General features: G+C 35.4%; 1 protein-coding gene across 1 annotated transcript in view; it reads left to right on the top strand.

Annotated features, from left to right (window-relative positions):
* The window catches only part of TMPRSS15 (transmembrane serine protease 15), a 149,033-nt gene that overhangs the window by 32,520 nt on the left and 92,101 nt on the right, over positions 1–24,412 (top strand). The window contains exons 8-11 of the mRNA XM_037828832.1: positions 840–948; positions 7,646–7,752; positions 11,714–11,854; positions 12,558–12,707. Of these exons, the coding sequence (XP_037684760.1) occupies positions 840–948; positions 7,646–7,752; positions 11,714–11,854; positions 12,558–12,707 (507 nt within the window). The remainder of the gene's footprint in view (positions 1–839; positions 949–7,645; positions 7,753–11,713; positions 11,855–12,557; positions 12,708–24,412) is intronic.

The raw sequence follows: 24,412 nt of genomic DNA on the forward strand, positions 1-24,412 counted from the left end.
TATTTTCTTTCCTGAGGTCTCTGTCAGATTGTTTAAAATTTAATCTTTGCTTCTCAGGTTGTTATTTTTCTATTCCTCCCCCCTCTCCCACCCCCCTCAGGCTGGAAATCAATCATAAGCCAATGCAGTTCCTAGGCTATTGTTCTTAAACAGACTTTGAGTCTTAAAATTTACTTACCAAAGTAAATTTTTTCTACTTTAAAAAGTTGCCAAATATAGCATAAAGTTAACAAAACATGGAATGTTTATCAAGATTCTACATGCTCTTTAATTTTCAATTTATTTCTTTCCTCCGTATAAAATATCTGTACCCTGTACTAGCTTGTAATTTATAACTTAACAGTATGCAGTATAATATTACAATGAGCTTTTCTATCCAAGAATTTAGTATGATTCTAGCACTCAGGTTCAAAGAGCAGCAATTTAATTTTGATAAATTTCTTTGCCTTCCTTACCCTCCGTCAGTGCTCCTGGCATATAAGAAATTAGCAACCTGCTAAGATAAAAAGGTTACATTCTAGGGGTCATTCTTTTAGAATATGGTGTCAATCCAATTAAGCACCTAAGTATACACAGAAAAATCTAAGAAAGACTAAAGATTATGAAACTAAAATGGGTTCTTTTAGCACGTACAGTACATGCATTTGAAAAAGCTAATACAACTTTAAACATAAGACACAATTAGCTCCCATTTGATCGTTTCAGTTTTGTAAAGTAGCCTTGTACAGAATAGATTCAGTCATGAGCGTTCTGTGAAGTGTTTGTTAGCAATTTGAATCCCATTTCATTTCAGAAACATATCTAAGATTTTGTCTAACACTAATTGCCATTTTTCACAGCTACAGCTTGTGATGGAAGATTTTTGTTAACTGGATCTTCTGGGTCCTTCCAGGCTGCCCATTATCCAAAGCCCTCTAAAGCAAGCGTTGTTTGTCAGTGGATTATACGGTAATATGCACCTTCTGTTTTCTATTTAAGTCAGAAAATCTTTTACTGATACATGTCTTACCACTGAAAGTGGTGTGTGTGTGTGTGTGTGTGTGTGCATGCGTGCTTCAATTGTTGTTTTCATTAGCAATGAAGCAAAGCCTTATCAACTGCAAAGCTGTCCAAGAAGTTTATCTCTCTTATTAACCTTTTAAAGATCAGGTGTTGTGATTTCATTTATATGAAATATCCAGGATTGCAAAACTATAGAGATGGAAAGTAAATTAGTGGTTATCTAGGGCTGGAAGTGGTGGTGGGGGGAGGTGAGAAGAATGGGGAATAACTGTTAATAGGTACAGGGTTTTTTGAGGTGGTGATGAAAATGTTCTAAAATTTGATTGTGGTGATGGTTGCACAGTTCTGAATATATATAAATTAATTTAGTTAAACACTTTAAATGGGTGAATTTTATTATATTATAAAAATGTGTTCTGCCGTATGAGTGAGACTGTCTAATAATCGGCTTTGCATAAGTTTTGTTCTGCGATTGATAAATCAGGCGCTGGCGAACATAACGTATATGTCTGTTCCTATCAAGTAATGGAATTTCACATTGCCTGTGACCTAGTTACAGAAAGGTTTCACTGTAATTATTCCAGCATCTTTACGAACATCTCCTGTGAGGTCATTCTGTTACACCAGATTAGGAGCCGGGTAGATCCTCTTTATACATCCTTTTGTTTCTCTTAGCATTTCCACAGGGGAGAAGTAGTTTGAGTTCCTGACAGATATTCCAAGGGGAAAAAAAAAGAATTTTTAGTCAAATAAAGTTAAGGAGTATTGAAATAAACTCATTACAACTCTTTAAAAAGCTGCAGTAGTTCTCATAGCCTTAAATATGTTAAGGCAACTAAATCTCCAAGAAATGTTATCTCCTATTAAGCTACTGAATATTTCCCCCACAGAGCATACAGAACAAGTGTTCCATGGATTTCCCTTTGAGAAATGACATTCTAGTTAGTTTCTTTCTTTAAATTTCTCTCAACAGCTGGATGGGATTTTGGCTTCCCCATTCAGACCTATTGTATGATAATTTTAGTCAGTGTGATGACTCGCTATAAATAAACTAGGGGAATCAGTCTATCAGGAGATTAAAGAGGCTTAAAAGTCATAGCCCTAGGTTCTTGCCAAACAAATAACAGGAAATGGTCCCATAAAGGCTCACAAAAGTGGTTTTCCTGTGTTGAGATACCTTCCAGATAAAATGGGCTAAGAAGAGAAGATTGTTCTAAACACATTTACTTGACATTATTCAGGAAAAAAAGAACATCTTATTCTCCTCAAATAATTTCTATTTTGGATCTTTGTCCCATGTAAGACATGTACTATAACTATGAGCACAATTTCCTTTCTTTTCATGCTCTAGACATTATGTTACTTATTATGCCAAAAAAAAAAAAAAAAAAAAAAAAAAGGAATGAAAAATGACAACTTTAAGTAATTCTTGACAACTTAAAAAGGAACCACTTTGGAGGTTATTGTTTCCACTCCCAAGAATGAAGAATATATATAGTGGAAATAGACCAAAAAACAGCCAAATGAGAACAAGCAAAGGCTATTTATTCAGAGTCAGATACGATCACTTGCATTTGGCAGAGTCAAAGGCAGGTGTAAGGGTAGGAAAGCTTTATAGTGGACAAACGGGAGACTTCAGTGATTCCCTGTGAATGATTTGTCAGAGCTGTTATGACAAATACTGCACAGTGAGTTGGCATAAGCAACAGGAATTTACTGGTTCATGTTTCGGAGACTAGAAGTCTAAAATCAAGATGTGAGCAAGGCCGTGTTTTCTCCCAGAGTTGGAAGTGTTCTGGGGATGGCTGTCCTCTACACATGGTGATGTCCTTCATCTCCTCCTGTGGTTTTCTCTGACTTCTGGTTTCTAGGTCTTCTGGCTTCTCTATGTCTGAATTTCTTCTCTTTGTAAGGCCTCCAGTGTATGGATTAAGACCCACCCCGATTCAATTGAGCCCACTTTAACTAATAATAACATCTTCAAAAGGTCCTGTTTACAAATGGGTTCACATCCACAAGAACACAGATTAAGATTAAGAATATGCCTTTTGTGGGGTACATGAATCATTCCCCAGTACCCTGATTGGAGACTGTTGGCATGGGGAAGCTGGAGAGAGGCCAACTAAAAGCAGGTGTCCTAGGTAATTGGTTAGCTTTTGATCAAGTTCTGGCTATTTGGGTTGATTGGTACAGGAGCTGTAGTTTAGCTTCCTGGACTTGCTTTGTAGATAATGATTTGTGATTTGTTTCCTGGACCAGTTGCTACATGTAGCTGATCAGAGTCTCCTGGTTTCATTGCTGCAGATAGTGGGTCAGAGTTCTATTTTTATATATGGTTTGGCTATTGTCCGTTTGTATAGTCATTCTCCCTTCTTTCTCCTTCTCCTTCTCCTTCTTTTCCCTCTCCCTCTTTCTCTTATGTAATATATATATACACATTTACATAACACATACAATCGTATCAAATTTTAAGATAAGCATATATATAAATGGCTATTAACATTATCTATAATGAAAATGAAAAATAATCTTATTATTTACTTAAAATGTCAGCAGAAAGCCTTAGAAAAATCTTAAATTCCTTCCACTGAATATGGAAAGAACATATGAATCCTAACTAATCTAGATCCTTAAGTACACAATGTTTTCTTCATATAGTCTTTAGAATTTTATTAATACCAAATAAATTTAATTTTTAAATCTATTTCCTAATTAGGCTAGGTCAAATTTAGAGGGCTTCCTAGCAGAACTTAAGAAATTAGTGGTGTTATGCTAATATTTATATCACATTCACCCTACAGCATTTAAGGGTTTGTATAATTCTATTCTTTTTGCTTCCTTTTCCATTACTTAAGATTTAAAGCTATTTTTAAAATCTGCTATTGATGCCATGATGAATTTTAAAAACTGAAGAAATCTAAAATGGTAATCCAAAATATATGCTGTACTTCTAATGCAATTATAGTTTTCAATAAACATGTAAATAATTGAACTTTTTTGTCTTCTCAAAACTGATTACCACACTAGAGATACATTGTGCCAGATAGGCTGTTTTTCCTAATAAGAGATCAAAATTGGAGTGAAGACAATCAGTTTTCCTTCCTTAAATGTAAGACCAATTAAGCAGTGGAGAAATTTTAAGATGGAATTATATTTGGGCTAACCTTGGAATTACAGGGAGACCATATTTAACATGGTGGAACTGGAATGTGGGTGCTGGAGAAAGACTGTGTGTGTTCAAATTCCAGCTTCTTCAAATTCAAGTTGTATGATCTCAGGCAGATGACAACTTCTTTGATCCAAAATTTGTAAATCTACAAGTAAAGTTCAACATCTCTAACTATCAGGGCCAAAGTCATTATTAAATGCAATAATGAATGTAAAGTGCTTAACCACATATTAGATGCTCAATGAAAGTGGGCTATAAATAGTTATCGGAACAAAAATGCAAAGTGTACAAATTAGATTTAGAAAAGTATTAATTCCCTTCAAAAATCATTAGATAACTATGATGTCTAATTTTTTAGAAATATCAGATATTATATTCCCTAATTAATATTATGTTTATAAATACCTGTTTTTAATGCAAGTGAGTTGGATTTTCTGAGTCAAAGTAGAAAACAGTATGAAATTGTTTCTCTCTTCTTCCTCCATTTATCTATTCTGAGAATGTAAAAGACCCCTGAACACAAAGGTTTCTAGGGAGCTTCTCTTAAAGCCCTTAGTTTCATTGTTTGAGAACAATATTGTAGGAAGAACTCACTACTTCCTTGCCTAGAGACACCAAACTTTTAATTTTAAAAGGGCAGAATGATCCCTGACAGCTGCTTCATTTCTTCTGCATCAGTCTTCTTCAATTTTGATGTTGGATGCCCTGAGGTTCTCACCAGCAGGTTCAACCCCACCTCCCCGAATTGATCTTAACATAGTCAGAGGAGGTATAAACAGCCACCGCCATCTTTGCTCTCCTCTCAGTCTGGTCTGGGAAGATCCAGCCATGGCTGCTGCTGCTTCATGTTGATCTCCTCACCTCTGCCAACCTCCTGTGGTTACCAACATGTCTGGGAGCAGCCTGTTTGCAAGACATCCGCTGGAGCTACCTATTTTATTCCAGTGGCCCTCAAACATGAAAGCACATCACAATCACTCATGGAGCTTTTAAAAATATAAATCTCAGGATATACTTCAGACTTGTTGAGTCTGATATTCAGGGTTGAGAACCACATGTCTGTATTTTTTTAAAATTATCCACCACTGTTCTAACTTTATCTTCCTGGATCCAGAAACCTAGTTTTCTGCTTAGATATCTTTTAGTCCTGCCCTGCTAGTGGCATTTCGGTATCACCATCTGTTTTAGTTTGTTAAATTTTCTGAAATGCAGTGTATCAGAAGTGGGTTTGCTTTTACAATGGGGATTTATTAATTTACAAGCTTACAGTTCTGAGGCCATGAAAAGTGTCCAAATCAAGGCATCAACAGGATGATACCGTCTTCCTGAAGAAAGGCTGCTGGCTATCTGGGACTCCTCTGGCAAACCGCATGGCACATCTAATGGTCTCTCCCTTCTCCCCCAGGTTTTGTTGCTTCTAGCTTATGGCTTCAGTGGCTTCCTCTCTGAGCTTCTGTAGCTTTCTCTCTCAGCTTCTCTGGGTTTTCTCTCTCAGCTTCTCTTCTTTCTATTTCATGCTCTTTAAAGGGCTCCAGTAAGAAGATTAAGACCCACCTGGGGCATGCCTCAACTGAAATAACCTAATCAAAAGGCCCCACCCACAATAGCTTAACACCCACAGGAATGGATTAGCTTTCAGAGCATGATCTTTTCTGGGGTCCACGAAACATTTAAGCCATCACACCATCCCCACTATGGAAGGTTAAACTCCAGCCCTTATGCCCATCCCATCGACCAGGATTCTAATTTACTGCTGGACAAACCCAGGCTTCTGCCGGAAATGACCATTTTCCGACCATGATCTTTAGATTTTCCAAAATTAACTAACAGTGTGTTGGGTATCCACAACTGAGTGGCTAGGCTACTATTGATGACTTATCTAAAAATCAAGCTTGTCATGTCCTTAGCCTGTGGGCTGTGTTCACCCAGGATCCCCAAGGCCAACCTCTGAGGCAAGGTCAATTCCCAAGGCTCCTGCTGGTCCTTGGAAACTAAATCCCTACCTCATATCAATCCTTTCTAGCCTCTCTCCTGGATCCTTCTGCAGATATTCCATCTGTTAGAAATTTCGGCATGCAGTCATAGAGGGCATGGAGACTAACAGACTTCAGGCAGGAAAGTTTATTTACACACCAGCATGGCAGGGGTCTGAAGTAAAGCTTCAGCCTGCTTGAGACAAAGGGAGAGCTGTATTTATTTTTTGTTTTGGGGGTGGTCAGTTGGTCTAGATGGACAGGGGTTTAGCTGATTGTTTAAGTGTTTATTGGACACAGGGGCCTGTCGAGGTGGGAATTGAGAAGGAATGGCATTGAGCCAATGGAGAAGTGAGTGGTGGGTTTTAGTGTCCTTTTAAGTATTGGAATGTATATAGCTGGGGAAGGGGGGTTTGGGGCAAGATGCAGTGGCTGATTATCAGGAAGTTTTGCACAAAAGGCTTGTCTAATGTGCTGTTTGTGAGAGCCTGCATTTGGAGTGGAATTTTCTAACACCATCCTGCCTCATGTCCAAACAAGCTTAGACACTATAAACTGGTCCCATTTCCCACTTCCACACTTTTCTTTTCTGTCACCCCTTCTTCTGAAGAATCCAGGAGAACTTTGGACCTCCAAAACACTGCAGAAGCATTCACATTTCTGAATCCGCCACTTCAATGGGTCAGTGGAACTGTAAATAGAGATTACCCTAGATACCTGATCTTTTTCCCAAATTTAATATCTGTAAATGAAAGTCCTGTATTTAAATATTAAATAAATGTTTCTAATGAACCTGCCAAAGTTTTCTTTTTATTTTTTAATACTGGCAGCTACATACATTAATTTATCCCACCAACTAGCATGTACTAACTTTTATAAACTGCTAGAGAATCAAAAATGAACACATTAATCCCTGTCTTTGAGTCACAGAATTTCTGTAGGCAAAGCAATTAAATATGCAACTAAGAATTGCTGAATGTGATACCATAATGTTTTGGACAAAGTGATGTTGCCATCCTAAATAAAAGGTTAGCAATTGACCAAATTCCAGATACTTACCTACTCTTACTTGTTTTAAATGGAGATGAGGATTTTTAAAAAGTAATCATCTAAACACAGTAAGGGAATTTAGTGAAAATTATAAGTAATTTGTCTTAAAACTATTTGAATTGAGGAATATTCATATAACAACTATACTTGTCTATCTGCTAAGTGCCTTTTTAATCTTAATTCCTACAAAAATCATTAGATACAAATATATAGATTAAAAAATTAACATTGGATGGTATACTGATATATTTTTTCCATTTTGTTATGCTGCAAATAATTTGCCCTTTTCAGAGTATAATTTAAGCATAATCATTGAGCCTAAATTCATTTGAAAACTAATTTGAAATGTCTGTGAGAATTTCATTCAAATTCTCAAATGCATTAAGAGTTACAACTATTGCTGGGAGAGTGTAATAATCTATTTTTGTTTGTTTGTTTGTTTTTAATTTAGTGTAAACGAAGGACTTTCCATTAAACTGAACTTCAATTATTTTAATTCATATTATACAGATGTTCTAAATATTTATGAAGGAGTAGGACCGAGCAAAATTTTGAGAGGTAAGTGACAGCAACTATAAAATCCATTATAAAATTGAAAACATGGGAAATACTTTGGAGTGATGTATTTTCCTCTTGATTTTGAATTGAATATGGACTTGAACTTGAAATCATGAAAGGAAGAATCCAAGCTGGTCCTCATTATTAAAATTAGCAGTTCAGTGCTCTATTTAATCTTACTATTTCACATGATCATCTTTTAATTAATGGTTAAAAATCATGTGGAAATTTGCAAAAGAAATATAATTATATCTTTGGTTACCATGCATTGTTCATGTGTTACACTCCATTAAGCAAAATTCAGACAAACCCTAAAAGTTACTACACTGTTTTTCTCCCATGTAGCATAGGTTATAAACTTATAGTCTCTGTTCTTATTTTCAGTGTGCTCACTGCTCATCAGTCTCTTGTAGGACTGTTTTTGATAAAGGGTAAAAGAGCACATAGCATAGTATGTAGTTTCAGCAAATGGTAGGTATGGATGGTACTATTATTACTATGCAAACTTCCTCATTCATGCATTCACCCATTTTTACTTGTTCTGGCCCCAAGAGGCACAGACCTATTCATGGTAGCAAATTAAAGTGGAAATAAAATTCCAAGAGGAAATAAAATCAAAGTTATGAGGAGAATGGGAGATGGTGTCTTGCAGGTAACTAGTTTTCCTCACATTTTGGAGGTATGGCCAGATGTGGAGCTGAGATGAAGTTGTAGGTGACACCTATTATTAGAGTTTAATAACTTTATTTCCATAAGTTTGACTTTCAAGTTGCACTTTTTGGGCAAGTAAAAGTGAATCTTATCTAATAGTGTTTTTCACTGATTTAATGATCTATTTAAGAAATAGCCATATGATAGTAATAGCTAGAATTTTTCGGGTGCTATTTATATGACAGTCACCATACTAAGTGCTTTGTCTGGATCTTCTTATTTAATATTGTCAGCATCCCTGGCAAGTTTGCATCATATTTGAGGAAAATGAGATATAAGAAGTTAGATGACCACAAGTTTACAAAACTAGTTACTGTTGGAGGCAGACTCAGACCCAAAATTCTGTGACTTCAAACACGGTGCAGTTATCCACTGTGCTTTAAAGGTCCTGAATACAAAAATACTGATGAGTATATATAAACAGATGAGCTTTCCAGTAATTCAAATTTGGCTTGTGTAAATTATTCAACCATTTTATAATCTACTCAGTTCTGTAGTTAATACATCCAATTCCATAAAATTTTGATCAACATAAATATTTACAAAGGTGGACAAAAGAACCAGTTCATATAAATACCCCAAGGTATAATATGATATTAATAATTAATTTTAGCACACATTGGTCTCTTAAAATGTGCAAAGCCATGGTCTCAGCACTTGTTTAACTCTATAAAATTCTCTCCCAAACCAGATTATATAGGTGCTATTGTTTTCTCTACTTTACAGATGATGAAACCTAAGTTCTAAGAGGTTAACTATTTTCCAAACAAGTGGTAGATATGTTATTCTCATTTTCTTTTACTCTTCAAATACTATGATTTACCTAAACATTATTTTCACTTATTTTCATATGCTTAATCTATCACTAATTCATAAATAAATCTTAGACTCATTGGTGATGTGAATAATGCATGAATAATTGCCATCCAATTGCAATAAAAACTAAATATCTAAATATTAAAAATATACAAAAGTATATTTAAATTATACTAAATAGGCAGTTACTGAATTTTGAGGTCTTTCTGAAATTTGAATCTATTTTAAAGGTTTTAAAATTAAATATATTAATTTTAATGAACAATATGAGAAATGTCTTTGGCTACAAAATTAAACTTTAAAATTAAAAAAATATTAATGACTTTTTAAAAGGAAAGGCAGTAATATCTTGTTTTCAGCATCTAAAACAAGTGTCATATATAATGTAAAAATTCAGTAAGTGTTGATTGAAATTTAAACTAACAGTTTTATATTTCTATCATATAGTATTACAGTAAGCAGTCAGGAATGACAAGCAGTATTCCCCATAACTGAAGTTATCTTTTATTGGAATAATAAGTCACAAGCCCCTCTATTTTTTTCTAAATTTTTAACAAGTTTCTGTATGTTTGAGATGCTTACAACATTTACTTTCATTAAATTCCAATTCAGAATTCAGGTCTCAAATAGTTACTATCTTTTATCACATTAAAAATATGTAGATAGTTTAATTAAATTAAGGAGAATAGCTATTACTTAGAGAAATTATAAGGAAACGAAAGCATCCAGTACCCTAAAATTGTTTTCATATACTTGCTTAGGCATCAGTCAGAATAAACAAATCTAAGGCCATCTTTCAGTCATTTTTATATAGAAAGAGTACTATTAATGATGAGAGGTTTCAAAGAAAGGTGAGCATCCCATAAAGAGAGATAATACAGAATGCAATAGGGTCTTCTAAAAAAAAAAAAAAAATATATATATATATATATATATAGGAATTGAAGTAAGTCAGAATAGGTTTACATGACAGTTTAAAAAATATTTCATTTAATTTACAATGATGAAGGTATAATCAATTCAGTGATAGTAAAAGTTATCAGTACTAGATATGATAGGGATAAAAGATTGTGTGTGCTCAATTACATGTTTTTGTTCAGAAAAATGTTTATATATTTTTGTGCAATCTCAAAGGAAGGCAAGAAAAATGTCCTGGGTGAGTACAATGAAACTGTTTTCAAATTGCCAAACCCAGAAAATGTGTTTTCCATTGTATAATTATCATGCTATTCTTTATATCTCCATGGTCTTGGCTGAGATTCCATTCCCACAGGATTGGTCATTACATAGCCTTGCTGCAATGTGGTTAAGCATAGTTTGAGGCTATGCTTTTAAAAACAGAGTAACCAAAACTATACATAGGTATAGCGAAAGCTATATATAATAAAGTGAATTTCTTGAATTGTCAGTTTTTCCTAAAAGTCATTTATCCTACAACAAACATGACCATATTTCTAATATAGAATGAAATAATATATGCAAATAGTTTTTGAGGTTAAGCATTTTCAATAAATGTCATGCTTTTATTAGACCACTTTTGTATACACTCAGAGGTACCCATTCAATCCCCCAAATTGATAGGGCTTATGTTATGTGGAAGAGTTTAACAAGCACTGACTTAAAGCCTCACCCCTCCCAAATGCTCTCGAAGATTCCCCAATCATAGTATCTCACAGAATTAAAGCTTCCTTCCTCAGTACCTCTATGCCATTTCTCCCATTTTGAATAATTCCACAGTTAATTTTCTTTATAATTCACAAATTTGGACTGTCTAATAGGGGAACTATGACTATTTCTTCATCATATCATCAGCACTTAACACCATACCAAACTCATACTGGATACTCAAAAAGATGTGGCAAATTATTAAAAATCCTTTATAACACATAAGGTAAAACTCTAATGGTAGAATGTTTGCTTTTATAACTTGGATAAGATAAATGTTTGTGAACCAGAACTGTTAAATCTTCCTCTGTAGTAAGTCCACCACCCCTACTTTCCCTCCAAATTCCCCTGCATCTTAACCATGCCTCCATCTTTTTCTCTCCCACAAAAGGTCCTTTGTTACTAGAAGAGAAAGGATGAGCCAATTCACATTTAAGTGTGAGTGCTTGGCAAATCTATTAACTTGTGTGCTTTGTAGGGAATTTTTTTTTTTCAGTAAAGGAATGCATCTTTTCTTGTTATATGTGTATATAGTAAACACATAGCTAATATTAAAAAGGAAAAATATAATTTTTTTCAAACCATAAATGTGTATAATAATTTGAGGTTTTCTAATGCTTGGCGGAGGAGCCCTATCAATTAAAAAAGTAGTCATAGGATTAATGCTTTTAGTTAACTTAATGATATTGGGAAAGATAGATAGGTGATAGAAGATAGATGAGAGAGAGAGAGAGATGTACATATAACCATTATGAATTCTCTGTTTTAGCTTCTCTCTGGGAAAGTAATCCTGGTACAATTAGAATCTTTTCCAACCAAGTTACTGTTACGTTTCTTATAGAATCGGATGAAAGTGATTATATTGGCTTTAATGCAACATACACTGCATTTAACAGCAAAGAACTTAATAGTAAGTATTGTTTATTCTTTAGCCTTTGAATTTTCAGATGCTTTAATATTTAATGTGAATTTAAAAGTAGCAGAACCTAAAATTTTAGAATAAGAGTGTAACCTGTTTCATTACACTAGTAATTTAATGAGTATGTCTTATGTGTAGCTCTCTACTTGATATTGGGAAGAAGTAAGAAATTAGAAAATAGTGCATATTCTTCAAATGGGTTGAATAACCAATGTGAGAAAAATTCTGAATCAATCAAAAATTAAATTTTTATTTACTGCAAGTATTCAGAGTAAAAAAAACACTGTCACAAAATTAATTCTGCGAACATCACACATAATTTTGACTGGTGTCTTAAATCTAGCAATAGGGGAGAGAAAAATATGGGACAAGGTTTGTGTGGGTAAGTCAATGGAGGTAAAATGTAAAAATTATGTTAAAGAACAAGAAGTTATTCTTAGCTAAAACCCTGATGGGGTATTAAAGAAAAGCAGAATTTAATACAGTTGGCCAAAAAGGGGGGATGGGGGTGGGGAGGAGGCTTTATTTTTATTGAATGGAATAAAACAGTGTTAAGATGAATGTAGAAGAATGATCTTGTGGATGTCATATAATTATGAGCTCTGTAATGTTATATTTTTCAATACAATCTATTAGAATTACTCACATTGTGGACCAAATTTGAGTGTTTTTTCCTATATTTTTTAATTCACAGATTATGAGAAAATCAACTGTAATTTTGAGGATGGTTTTTGTTTCTGGATCCAAGATCTAAATGATGATAATGACTGGGAAATAATTCAAGGACCCACCTTTCCTCTTCTTTCTGGACCAGATTTTGACCATACTTTTGGCAATGCTTCAGGTATAATTTAGATTTTATTCATAAATCAACAGGAATGCAGTGTGTGTTCTTCTGCAGTTTGCACTGAGAAGTATTAAATGCAAAAAAGTCTTCCAATTTTCCTTCTTTAAACTCATGAAGCAATAAATGCATTTGAATGAAAAATAGTAATTGAATAGGCAAGTAAGAGTGTTTCAAGAAACAGTATTTAACCCAATATATTCAAAACACATTGAAAAGTATACAGAGGCCATTTGTGACAAGGAAACTTGAGTTTTTTCTCCTGATTTGCACTTATTAACACTAAGTGAACTTGTGTTAGATTAATTTTTCTGAACTTTGGTCACCTGTGCCTTAATTTCATTTTTGGATCTCTTGCTCCTTTATAGAAACACAATTATTTTGTGCATATTGATCTTGTATCCTGCAATCTTACTGAATTCTTTTATTATCTCTAATAGTATTTTTGAGATTTCTTAGGATTTTCTATATAAACAATCATGTCATCTTGAAATATAGAAAGTTTTATTTATTCCTTTCCAATCTGGATTTCTTTTATTTTTCTTACCTAATTGCCCTGCCTGGAACCTGCAGTGAACAATTTTGACATGCTCTTCATCAAAGAAAAGCCTTCAGTCTTTCACCATTCAGAATGATGCTAGCTATATTTGGGTAGATGCTCTTTATCAGATTGAGAAATTTCCCTTCTATTCTTAGTGTTTAAAATGCTTTTTCTGTGGCTACTGAGATAACCATGAAGTTTTTTGTACTTTATTCTATTAATACGTTGCATTAGATTGATTGAATTTTATGCGTTGCACCAAGCTTGCATTACTGGGATAGATCTCACTTGGTTATGGTGCATAAGCCTTATACATGCTGCTGGATTCAGTTTGCTACCATTCTGCTGAGGATTTTTATGTATACATTCATGAGGCATACTTGTTGGTAGTTTTTCTTCCTTTGATGTTTTTGTCTGATTTTGGTATCAAGGTAATACTAGACTATTACCTTGAATGAGATAGGAGATGTTCCCTCCTCTTCAATTTTATAAAAGTGTTTGCCAAGGATTGGTGTTAATTATTCTTTAAACTTTTGGTAGAATTCACAAGTACAGCTCTCTGGTAATGGGCTTTCTTTTGTGAGAAGATTTTTGGTTACTAATTTAACTTATTTACTGGTTGTAGGAGTTTTCATATTTCTTATTCCTTCTTTAGCTAGTTTGCTTAGTTTGTGTCTTTCTAGGAATTTTCCATTTCATCTAGGTTATCTAATTTGTTAGCATAAAATTATGCATAATATTCCCTTATTATTTTTATTTTTATAACATCCGTACTGTCTTTCATTTCAGATTTCATAACGTGAGTCTTCTCTTTTTTTCTTGTTCACTGTAGCTAAAGTTTTGTCAATTGTGTTGATCTTTTCAAAGAACCAACTTTGACTTTTGCCAATTGTCTCTATGGTTTTCCTTGTCTTTATTTCATTTATTTCCACGCAAATCTTTATTGTTTCCTTCATTCTGCTTGCTTTGTGCTTAGCTCTTCTTTTTCTAGTTTCTTAAGGCGGAAGGTTGGATTTGATTTGAGAACTTTCTTCTTTTTCAATATGTGTTAATGGCCATAAATTCCCCACTAAGCATGTCTTTATCTGTATCCTATTGGATTTGGTATGACAAGTTTTCATTTTCATTAACCTCAATGTATTTTATAAATTCCCATGTGACTTTTTCTTTGACCCATTGGTTAATTTTGAGTGCATTGCTTGATCTCCACATATTCATAAGTTTCCAAATTTCCTGGTGTTGTCTTCTAATTTCATTCTATTTCAGACTGAGAATATATTTTGTATGATATCAGTCTCTGTAAAGTTCTTGAGTTTTGTTTTATGGCCTATCATATAATCTATCCTAGAGAAAATTCCAAGTGTACTTGAGAAGAATGTATAATCTACTATAGTTGGTTGGAGTTTTCCATAGTTGTTTGTTAGGAGTTCTTGGCTTATAATGTTGTTTAAGTCTTCCATTTCCTTGTTGATATTCTGCCTACTTCTATCAATTATTGTAACTGGAGTATTAAACTCTTCAATAGTTTTTGTTGAATTGTTTATTTTTCCCTTCAATTCCGATAGTGCTTATTCAGGTATTTTGGAGCTCTGTGTATAGGTGATATATGTTTATAATTGTAGTGTCTTTCTGATTGATTGTCCCTTTATCATTATAAAATGCTCTTCTTTTTATCTAGAGACAATGTTGTCTTAAAATGTATTTTGTCTTATATAAGAACTATGTGGGTTACTCAGTGGCAAAGACACTGGCCTTCTGCAGTAGCCAACAGTGAGGTGGTTATATAAAAGAAGAAGAACATCTGAGCTTTCTTTGGGACAGTTTCTATTGATTGTTTACTTTCCTGATAAAATTCTTCCTTGTTTCTTTGAATATCTTATAATTTTTGTGAAATACTGGGAATTTTAAATAATACAATCTGGCAATCCTGGAAGTCAGATTCTCCTCCCTACCTAGGAGTTTTGTTGTGGCTCTTTGTTTAGAGGCTTTTATGAACTAATTCTGTGAAGTCTATATATTTATTGTGTTGACCAATGCAGTCTCTGCACAGTTAGTTTTGTGATCAGCTAATGACTGAATAGAGATTTCCTTAAATGCCTGGAACCAATAGGTCACCCAGTCTTTGACTAGGGTCTCTGAGAGCATATTGAGATACATTTTCAACACTCAACCAGGCAGTTGACAACTCTGCCTCAACTTTCACTTTCTGCTTGTGTAGAGCCTCATGCTCAGCCAGAGTTGAGAGGTTATGCCTTCTCAGATCTTTCCAAGCATTAACACAGACAGCTGTTTGTGCACACAGCCCTATTCATGCCTGTGCCATTCTAGATTCCAAAGAGTATATTGGAGCGTTTCAGAGTCCCTGTGGACATCTTATTCTCTAGCTTTTCCTTTTAAGCTTTTTGGCTAGTGTTTTTGTTTGCCTCAACAGTTATGCATTGCCTCAGGCAACTGTAAAGTTAACGATAGCCTCTAAATGTTTTTCACAACTGCCCCTGGGGTAAAGGCTTTTCCACACAGGCTGTGCTCCAAGTCAGATCAAATAAAGACAGCCTTGCAAGTTGTCAGCCATAACTTTTGATGGCCCATTGCTTCTGTCTTTGGAAATTTATTCAAATCCTCTGGCTACACACTTTCATTTTGCAGGTTAAATTATGACCAGTACATGCTATGTTGAAAGTTACATAAATGGAAATAGCTAACACTTTCCTGAGTAGAGTACAAAATGTAGTGTAAATCACAGTTAGAAATCATTGAATAAAAATCATGGCAACCAATCATAAAGGGCATTTCTTAAACACTTACTACACATTGAGTATCTTTGTGACTTATGGAGAAAGTAAAAGGCCAGCTAACAACCTCAAAGGAGTATAAAATGGAACTAACAACACTTGAGTCCTTGCTTAACAATGTACTTTGAACATGGTAAACACTAATAAATTTTGCTAAATTGTATTAAAAAGTTTTATTAATTGACATTTAATTATATAAAATTCAGCACACTCATTGTGTCTGGGAGTATTTTTAAGTACTTTTCATTGTTGGAGTCAATGGAATTAATGGAGTACTATGGAAGAGTGATTCTAAAGCATAATTCTAAGGAAAGGGTTGTAAATTGTGAATACATTTTTTTTTCACAAGAATGAGATATTTGAGTTGGATTTCAGGTAGAAAACTAGCATTGGAGGCAATAAGATTTAACTAAGAATATTAGAAATCATGAGGGAATGATCAACCATGAAAGCCTTGGAAACAAATATTTATACTATCAAACATAATTCCTGAACAGAAAATTACAAATCTAAAAGTAATGTGGATATTAAAAAATAAGGGATAATGCAAAAGGACCAAGTGGAAATTTTTGCATCTAGGTAATTTTCTTAGATAAAATCCATCCTATATTATGATTTAATCATAAGTTACTGATGAAAAATTTAATTCAAATAACATTTATTAAAAGTCTCCTCTAATTAGCATTTTTCTAGGCATTAAGGTCACTGAATAAGATGGGAAAGTGTCTTGGTTCTCAAGAAGCTCATGGTTTAAAAGTAGCTTCCAAAGTATTCCTCATAATACAATACAGCTCATATGTACCATTTCTATGAAGATTTTCCTTATCCTATACATTGAAATCCTCCTTCCCATTGAATATTATAAGCACCCCTGTGCCAGTCTGGATATATTACACCCTCCAAATCTATGTTTTAATCCAATCTTGTGGGATATTTGGATTAGGTTGTTTTCATGGAGATTTGACTCATCCAACTGTAGGTAAAATATTTTGATTATATATTTTCATGGAAGCGTGCCATCCCACTCTGGGTGGATCTTGATTAGTTCACTGGGGTATTTAAGAGAGAAGCTAAGAGCTGACACAGACCCAGATGCTTGCTGATGTTTAGAGATGCTTGAAGTTGCATGCAGAAGGATGTTTGGAGATGCGAAGCTAAGAGATGAAGCCCAGAGTTTGCCTCAGAGAAGCTAAGAGAGGACTCCCAGATGCTTAGAGAGAGAGCCACTGGAATCAGAAGATGAAAGCAATGCAACCAAAGAGGAAAGGACCAGCAGACACCAGCCACATACCTTCCCAGCTAACAGAGGTGTTCCAGATACTATCAGCTGTTCTTCAGTGAAGGTATCCTTTTGTTGATGCCTTAGTTTGGACACTTTTATGGCCTTAGAACTGTAACTTTGTAACCAACTAAACCCCCTTTATAAAAGACTATCCATTTCTGGTATTTGCATAATGGCAGCATTAGCAAACCAGAACAGATTTTGGTATGAGGAGCGGGGTGCTGCTCAGTTTGCCAATACCAAACATATTGGAATGGCTTTTTAAATGGATAAGGGGAAGATTCTGGAAGAATTGTGAGGAGCTTGATAGAAAAGGCCTAGACTGCTTTGAGGAGACTTTTGCTAGAAATATGGACTCTAAATATACTTCTGATAAGCCTTACAGAAGTGATTAACGTGTCATTGCCAACTGGATCCTTGTTTTAAAGTGGCAGAAAACTTGGCAAAATTGAGTCCTGTTGTTGGATGGAAGGCAAAATTTGAAAGCGACAAGCTGGAATACTTAACTAAAGAGGTCTCCAAACTAAGCGTGGAAAATGCAGCCTGGCTCCTCCTTGCAGCTTATAGTAAAATGCATGAAGAGAGAAATAAGCTGAGAACTGAACTCTTGGGTACAAAGAAATGAGAAATTGATGGTCTGGAAAATTCTGGGCTAGAAAGTGAGACCCCAGAGGCCCCATGTGAGGATTTAACCAAACATAAAACCCGATCTCCATTCCAGTACAAGCAAGGTTTGGAGATGGAGTCATCCAGAAAGGATTTATGGAAAGTCCTATTGTTTGACAGTTCTGACCCTTCTATGCTGCATGCCAAGCCAACAGATTTTTTGCAAGATCTGTATAAATGGAACCACTGCCAGTCTGGACTAAAAGGGACAAAAGAGGGACAGAGTGAAGGAAGAATTTCATCAGAGAAGGCAGAACCATGGAAGCCAAGGTCTGAAGCCAAGAAATCTTAGGCAAGGAGAGCAGAGCAACCCATGCATGTGGAAAGGGTGAGTTTGCCCCAGAGTCAGAGGGCTGGCCTTCTGCCTCAATGCTCAGAAAGAGTGCTGCCACCTCAGGCCTCAGAGAGGGTGGAGCACATTCCCCAGGAATTGGGGAGAGCCTGGCCACCACCCCATTGTTCTGAAGGGGTTGTGTGTGTGCTCCAGAGATGGAAGAGAGTCTAGGTGCCACCCTGATGTTTGAGAAGGGTGGGGCTGAGAAGAAGCTGGTCTCCCCAAAGTGTGGATATGTTGGAGCACTCACCCCAGCATTTGGAGATAAAGGTTCCTCGTAAGCCTTTGGAAAGTGTGGGACTGCTGCCCTCTCAAACCCTGAGAATAAAACATCATTCCATAGATTGCTCTTAGACTTTAAAATCGAATGAAGTTTGTCCTGCAGGTTTTAGGAAATTTTTTGGACCTTTGACCTTTGTTTTCCTTTCAATTTCTCCCTTTGGCAAAGGGAACATTCTGCCTATGATAGTCCCTCCTTTGTATATTTACAGCAGATAACTTGTTCTGAGTTTCACAGGTCCAAAGCCAGAGGAGAATGTTAGGACTTTGTACTTATCTATATTGTGATGGAATGAAAGTATTTTTGTATTTGGAAAGAACATGTCTTTTGGGGGTCCAGGGGGAGGACTGTGCCAGTTTGAATACATTATGTCCCCCAAAAGCAATGTTTTAATACAATCTTGTGGGATATTTGGATTAGGTTGTTTCTATGGAAATGTGACTCACCCAACTATAGGTACCTAATGCATTCTCAGTGCTTGACATCTAATTAGTATGCAAAATTATTTTGGATTAAATGAATGAATGTCTACCATTTTCACTCAATAAGTAATTTTTGAGTGAGTGAATTATTGATCAAATGAAATACCTTAAAACATAAACAATAATCTGAATTCATGTGAATTGTAATTTATTATTTGTGGTCACAGAGACTGATACTCTTGTTATGTTTTGTAGGCTGATGTAATGTCAGTTGCAAACATCATCTTATAGAATGAGATCAGAGTTAATTTTTCAAAGTAAAAATGTATCTCATGTATCCTGGTCCTTTAAAAAATGGCATTCCTAAAATAAGAAAATATCAGTCATCACACCATCTCAACCTGATGAAAACATTTCTCAATATAAAGTGACTACTTTTAATCTATTAAAGAATCCAATTTATTCTTTCATTCTTTTATTCAAAAACTATTTGTTGAGCCCCAGACCCTATTCTAGACATATAGAATCCATCTGTGAACAAAATAAAATTTTATGCTCTCATGAATTACAGATTCTAGTAAAAGAAAATAGAAAATAAACAACATTCATGACAAGTAATTGAATTATTTTCTATGTTAAATGATGATGAGTAGTATGGAATAAATATAGGGCATGGCAAGGGAGTGCAGGTTTTGGGGTGCTATTGCAAAGTTAAACACCATAGTCAGTTTAGGCCTCATTGAAAAAGTGACATTTTAACCAGAACTTTAAGGATCTCAGTGATGAACCACATAAATTATTTCAGACATAGGGAGCAAGCAGAACAAATCCACTAAGTGGGGATTATCTTAGTTTGCAGACTGCTATGAAAAAAACACACAAAATGGGTTGTCTTAAACAATGGTAATTTATTGGATCATGGTTTTGAGACAGGAAGAAGCCCCAAATCCAAATACCATCAAGCTTTGCATTCTTCTATAATCTGTTACATTCTAGAACTGGCTGCCTGCAATCCTCAGGGTTCCTTGGCCTGTATCCCTGCCTCCCTGACATGGCAATGCCCTCTCCTTTTCTCAGCTCTTCCGGTTTCCTCTGACTTCCAGATTCTTCCTGTGTGACCTCCAACTTCTGGCTTCCAGCTTCTTCTCTTTATTATGCCTCCAGTTATATGGAGTAAGACTCACCCTCATTCAGTCTGGCCATGAGTGAACTAAAAATAACATCGTCAAGAGATCCTATCTACAAAGGGTTCACAGCCACCAGAACGCAGCTTATGGTTAAGCACATGTTTAAACTGGGGTACATAAGTCACCCTACTGCTGGGCATGTGGCTGACCTGTTTGAAGAAAAGTCAAGAGGCCAGCATGGCTGGAGTGGAATAAGTAGGAGCAGTAAGGTTTAGATAATGATGGTCTACTGTGGCTTCTGTGGACTTTTATCTGAGTGAAATGAGGAGCTGTTGCAGCCCAAGAGGGCCATGCCAGTCCAGAGGCCAAAGAAGACAACAAGCATTTTCTGATCCATGAACTTTTACTCAGGGCTTACTTACAGGGTGAGAAGTCGTGGCAAGATCATGATGGCTCTCTCAGGCCAGGCAGGCATCGTGTTCACAAGGAAGACAACCGAGCAATGCCAAAAGGGCAGAAAGCCTTTTATGAGGGTTTAAGACAAAGGCCCTCCTAAGGGTGGGGGGAGCATAGATGCAGGAATAGGTCATTCTGACCTGGGGGGTAGTGCAGGAAGGACTAGAAAAACACTTGAACAATTACATTTTGCTCTTTTTGTGAGACTAAGAGCCTCTCACTTCCTGCCTGCTTGCATAAAGTTACATTTCAAGGTCAATTTACCCTTTTTTTCTCTACTGGCTTAGAAAGACAATAGGTTAAACATTTAGTTGCCTAGGTCATGCAGACTGCTGCACACCCAAGATCTGCAGGCCTGCTTTGCTCAGGCCACAGGTTTCTACAGGAGCTATTAGAGGTTCTTGATTTCAGGAGTACTGTACTATCACGGTGACTGAGAGAGAAAAGGTTGTGGGAGGGCAGGAGTGTTGTTAAGGATACCAGTGGAAGGCTATTGCATAATCCAAAGAAGTCATGGAACTCATATCAGAGTGAGAGCAGATGTGGTAAGAATGGGTCAAGTCCTGAAGATAAAGCCAACAGGATTCTGCTAAATGAGATGCTAGTATGGAACTATGGACAAAAAAAATGTGCTTTACTTAGATACATGATCCCATTAGACCAGATGTGTTTAGCATTGAAAATTATGATGTGAATATTCTTACACAGAATAATCTTCTTTGAATAAGTTATTGCCCAGAGCCTGAGCCTCCATGGATTAATTAGTAACCTAACAACTGATGACAAGCCTCTAAGTGATAATGACCCGAACTGCTAAGAAGTCTTTCCTAAAACAGCACAAAAGTCTCATCATTTCTTTTCCTTTACTGCAATAAAAAAAGTGTCTCTACCCCACTTGGGCAAGAGTAGTTAGAGGAAAGTGAAGAAAACATTTATATCCATTGACTATGACAGATATCGTTTATGTAGTTGAAATCTTTGATGTCCAATTTATCATTTTTCTGCTTTTATGCCATCACAATAAAAGATAAAATAATTCCACTGATATTTGAAGACTATAAGTACATTACAGAAGAAAAATGGTTTCAGCTTGCCAATAGATTAAATAACCAAAGAAATGAGATGAAACTGACCAAAGTGAAACGGGTTGGATGTCAAGTGGAGGTATTAAACAGTTGGGTCTGAAATGGGGTCTCAGGAGAAAGCCATGAAGCAGGAGTTATTTAAAATTAAACAGGTCAGAGTAGTTCAGGGCCCACCAGAGGCAGCAGTGTAATGAGGACAGATGATAAGGCATAATAGGTCCTTTCCAACTCTAATACCTGTGATTTCATAATCTACCAGTCATTCCCCACCAAGGGGTATTTTTCTTCCAACCTGCTTTTTTATGTGTCAGAGCATCCTACCTCTGAAACGGAAGAGAATTAGATCTCCCCTGCTGCTCCTCTTATCCATGCAGGGTTTTTTTTTTTTTGTTCTTTTCTGTCACATTAAATGACAAGAAACTCTAAATGAAACAGGTAAACTTTGAATTAACATTGCTTTAGGAAAGACTATCTAAGCCCCTTAACCTTTTGAATCCCTGGGAAGAATTCACCCTGCTTGAGCATCAGCTCCTAAATCTCTGCACTGCCAAATTCCCAGGGTGTCTCTTTACCTCTTAGCAGCAAAGAGAATTGGTGGAGATGACACTGATGCAGGGCAGCATCTCAGGGCTCCAAAGTGGCCCATTTGTTCCGAAAATCAGGGAGAATGAAGTTAGTAACATTTGAAAACTTCAGAAATATAGGGGTCACAGAAGGGTAGATAGCCCAGTGAAAGTGTTTCTTTCTTTGACTTTCTCAACAAAATCATAATTGCTTCTAATGCTTCGGGAGGCAGCATAGTGTAGTAGTGAAAGCATTAAAATATAGACCTTGGAGTCTTAGCTGGGTTTGAAGCTTCAGTTCTGCCATTTGGGCAAGTTATCTGTCCTCTCTCTGTGCCTCAGTTTCTTCATCTGGAAAGTGAGGATGATAATAACAGAATCTGACTTCAGAGGCATGTTATGAGAGTTAAATTTGTTACTATGTTAAAAAATAATAAAACTTAGAACAATGCTTATCATATAGACAAGTGCTGTACACTTGTTAGGTATTATAGCTATTTTCTTTTCATGCCACAAAATATTCAACAGATACAAATTTGTTGCACTACTGTTCTAAATAGTATGCTAGGGAGGAAGCTAGTTATACCGCTCAATTTTCAAAAGCCTAGCAAGTCTTTTAGTCTGCATTTCATTTTGCATATAAACTTTTTCTAAGATAACTGTAACAGTAACTTTCTAATATTGATAGGATCATACTCAATTTGGAACATTCTTCAATCTAAAACTTTCAGTTATATTTATCTACTATGTTCAGTTAATTTTTAATATGTACTTAGGACTCATGAGTAATTTATATCAGTCTATTTTCTTCTTGAGGGGGGTCTCAAAGTGTGCAGAAAGGTCCACAATCTCTCCAGTTTCTGTTGTGCTTTCATTCGCATCAGCACATACACAGCACGTTTTCTCTCAAATAGAGTTACATGGGGGAGTAGGGGGAGGATTAGTTTGGTTCATGGAGAAATAAGAAGAAAATGGGATAGAAGGAAGTTGTGAGACAAATCTAATGACCCAAAGGAAAGCTTTAATGTATAACTAAATTTAAGAATTGCATGCAACTTCTGAGTTTTAAACTGGCTCTGAGGTCAATTCTGAGAGCTCTCAAACATATTTCTAATTGAAGAATTTAAAAAGAAATTTTGTAATTTGATCACATAAATTCCCACATGGTTATAAAAAATCTCTACTTAATTATACCTTTTGTGTAGAACTTTATTTTAAAAATTGAGAAGCAAGTTAAATTAGTGAAACAGAATGTATTAAACAATATTCATCTAATGCATATAGGTAATTCAAAAATTTTTTAAAAAGTCTCTTTCCCCCAAAGTTTTAGTACACTTTTAAAAATATACATGTGAATGTAAGTAAAATACACAAGAGAATATACAAATGACATCAGAGAAGTACAAAGTCTAGCTGAGAAGTCAAAAGAGTAGTAATTTCCAATTGGGAGGACTGAGAGAGTCTTTCCGAATGAGACGGCGGTTTGATTTAATTGACCTCAAAAATTTATAGAATGTCAACAAATACAAATGAAAGGGCAAGTGTGAGGCCAGAAGAAAAACCCAGGAACAAAAGACTTAAAAAGTCACAAAATGTCTTGGTGTTTAAAGAAATAAAAAATAATATAATTTTATAGAAGTGCTGTGTGGAAAGAAATGAATTATAAGAACTATGGCTTAAAAATGCTATCAAGGACACACTCCAGAAGGTCTTTTACCATCAGAATGAATTCGTATTTGACTCAATAGGAAATAAAGAGGCAGTAAAAGATGTTGAGTACATTATATCATTATTGTTGCATGGTTCCTTCTTCTTCCCTTAATATATGAGCTATAAGCTAAGAATAAAAACAGTAATTTCCCTGAGAAAATATTCAAGATGGTTCTCAACACCAAAACCCTCCCCCACACTTCAAATGACTCAAATTTTTGGTTGGGATAATGAATCCCAATCCAGAAAGCACTTTATGCAGCAAAGTGAGCCATTTAGAAAGCTTTTATATGGATTAGCATGCTTCCTGTTCCTCTGTGATATGATTAGCTATCATTCAAAGAAATATGGAAGATGAAACCGTTATAAAATCAGGTAACTTCTTATTTAGAGAAATGCAGAATAGTCAATGAAATGTAAAACTGAAGGTCTTTGGAACTCTTAACT

This window comes from Choloepus didactylus, chromosome 1, assembly GCF_015220235.1.
Source record: "Choloepus didactylus isolate mChoDid1 chromosome 1, mChoDid1.pri, whole genome shotgun sequence".
NCBI classification, from domain to species: domain Eukaryota; kingdom Metazoa; phylum Chordata; class Mammalia; order Pilosa; family Megalonychidae; genus Choloepus; species Choloepus didactylus.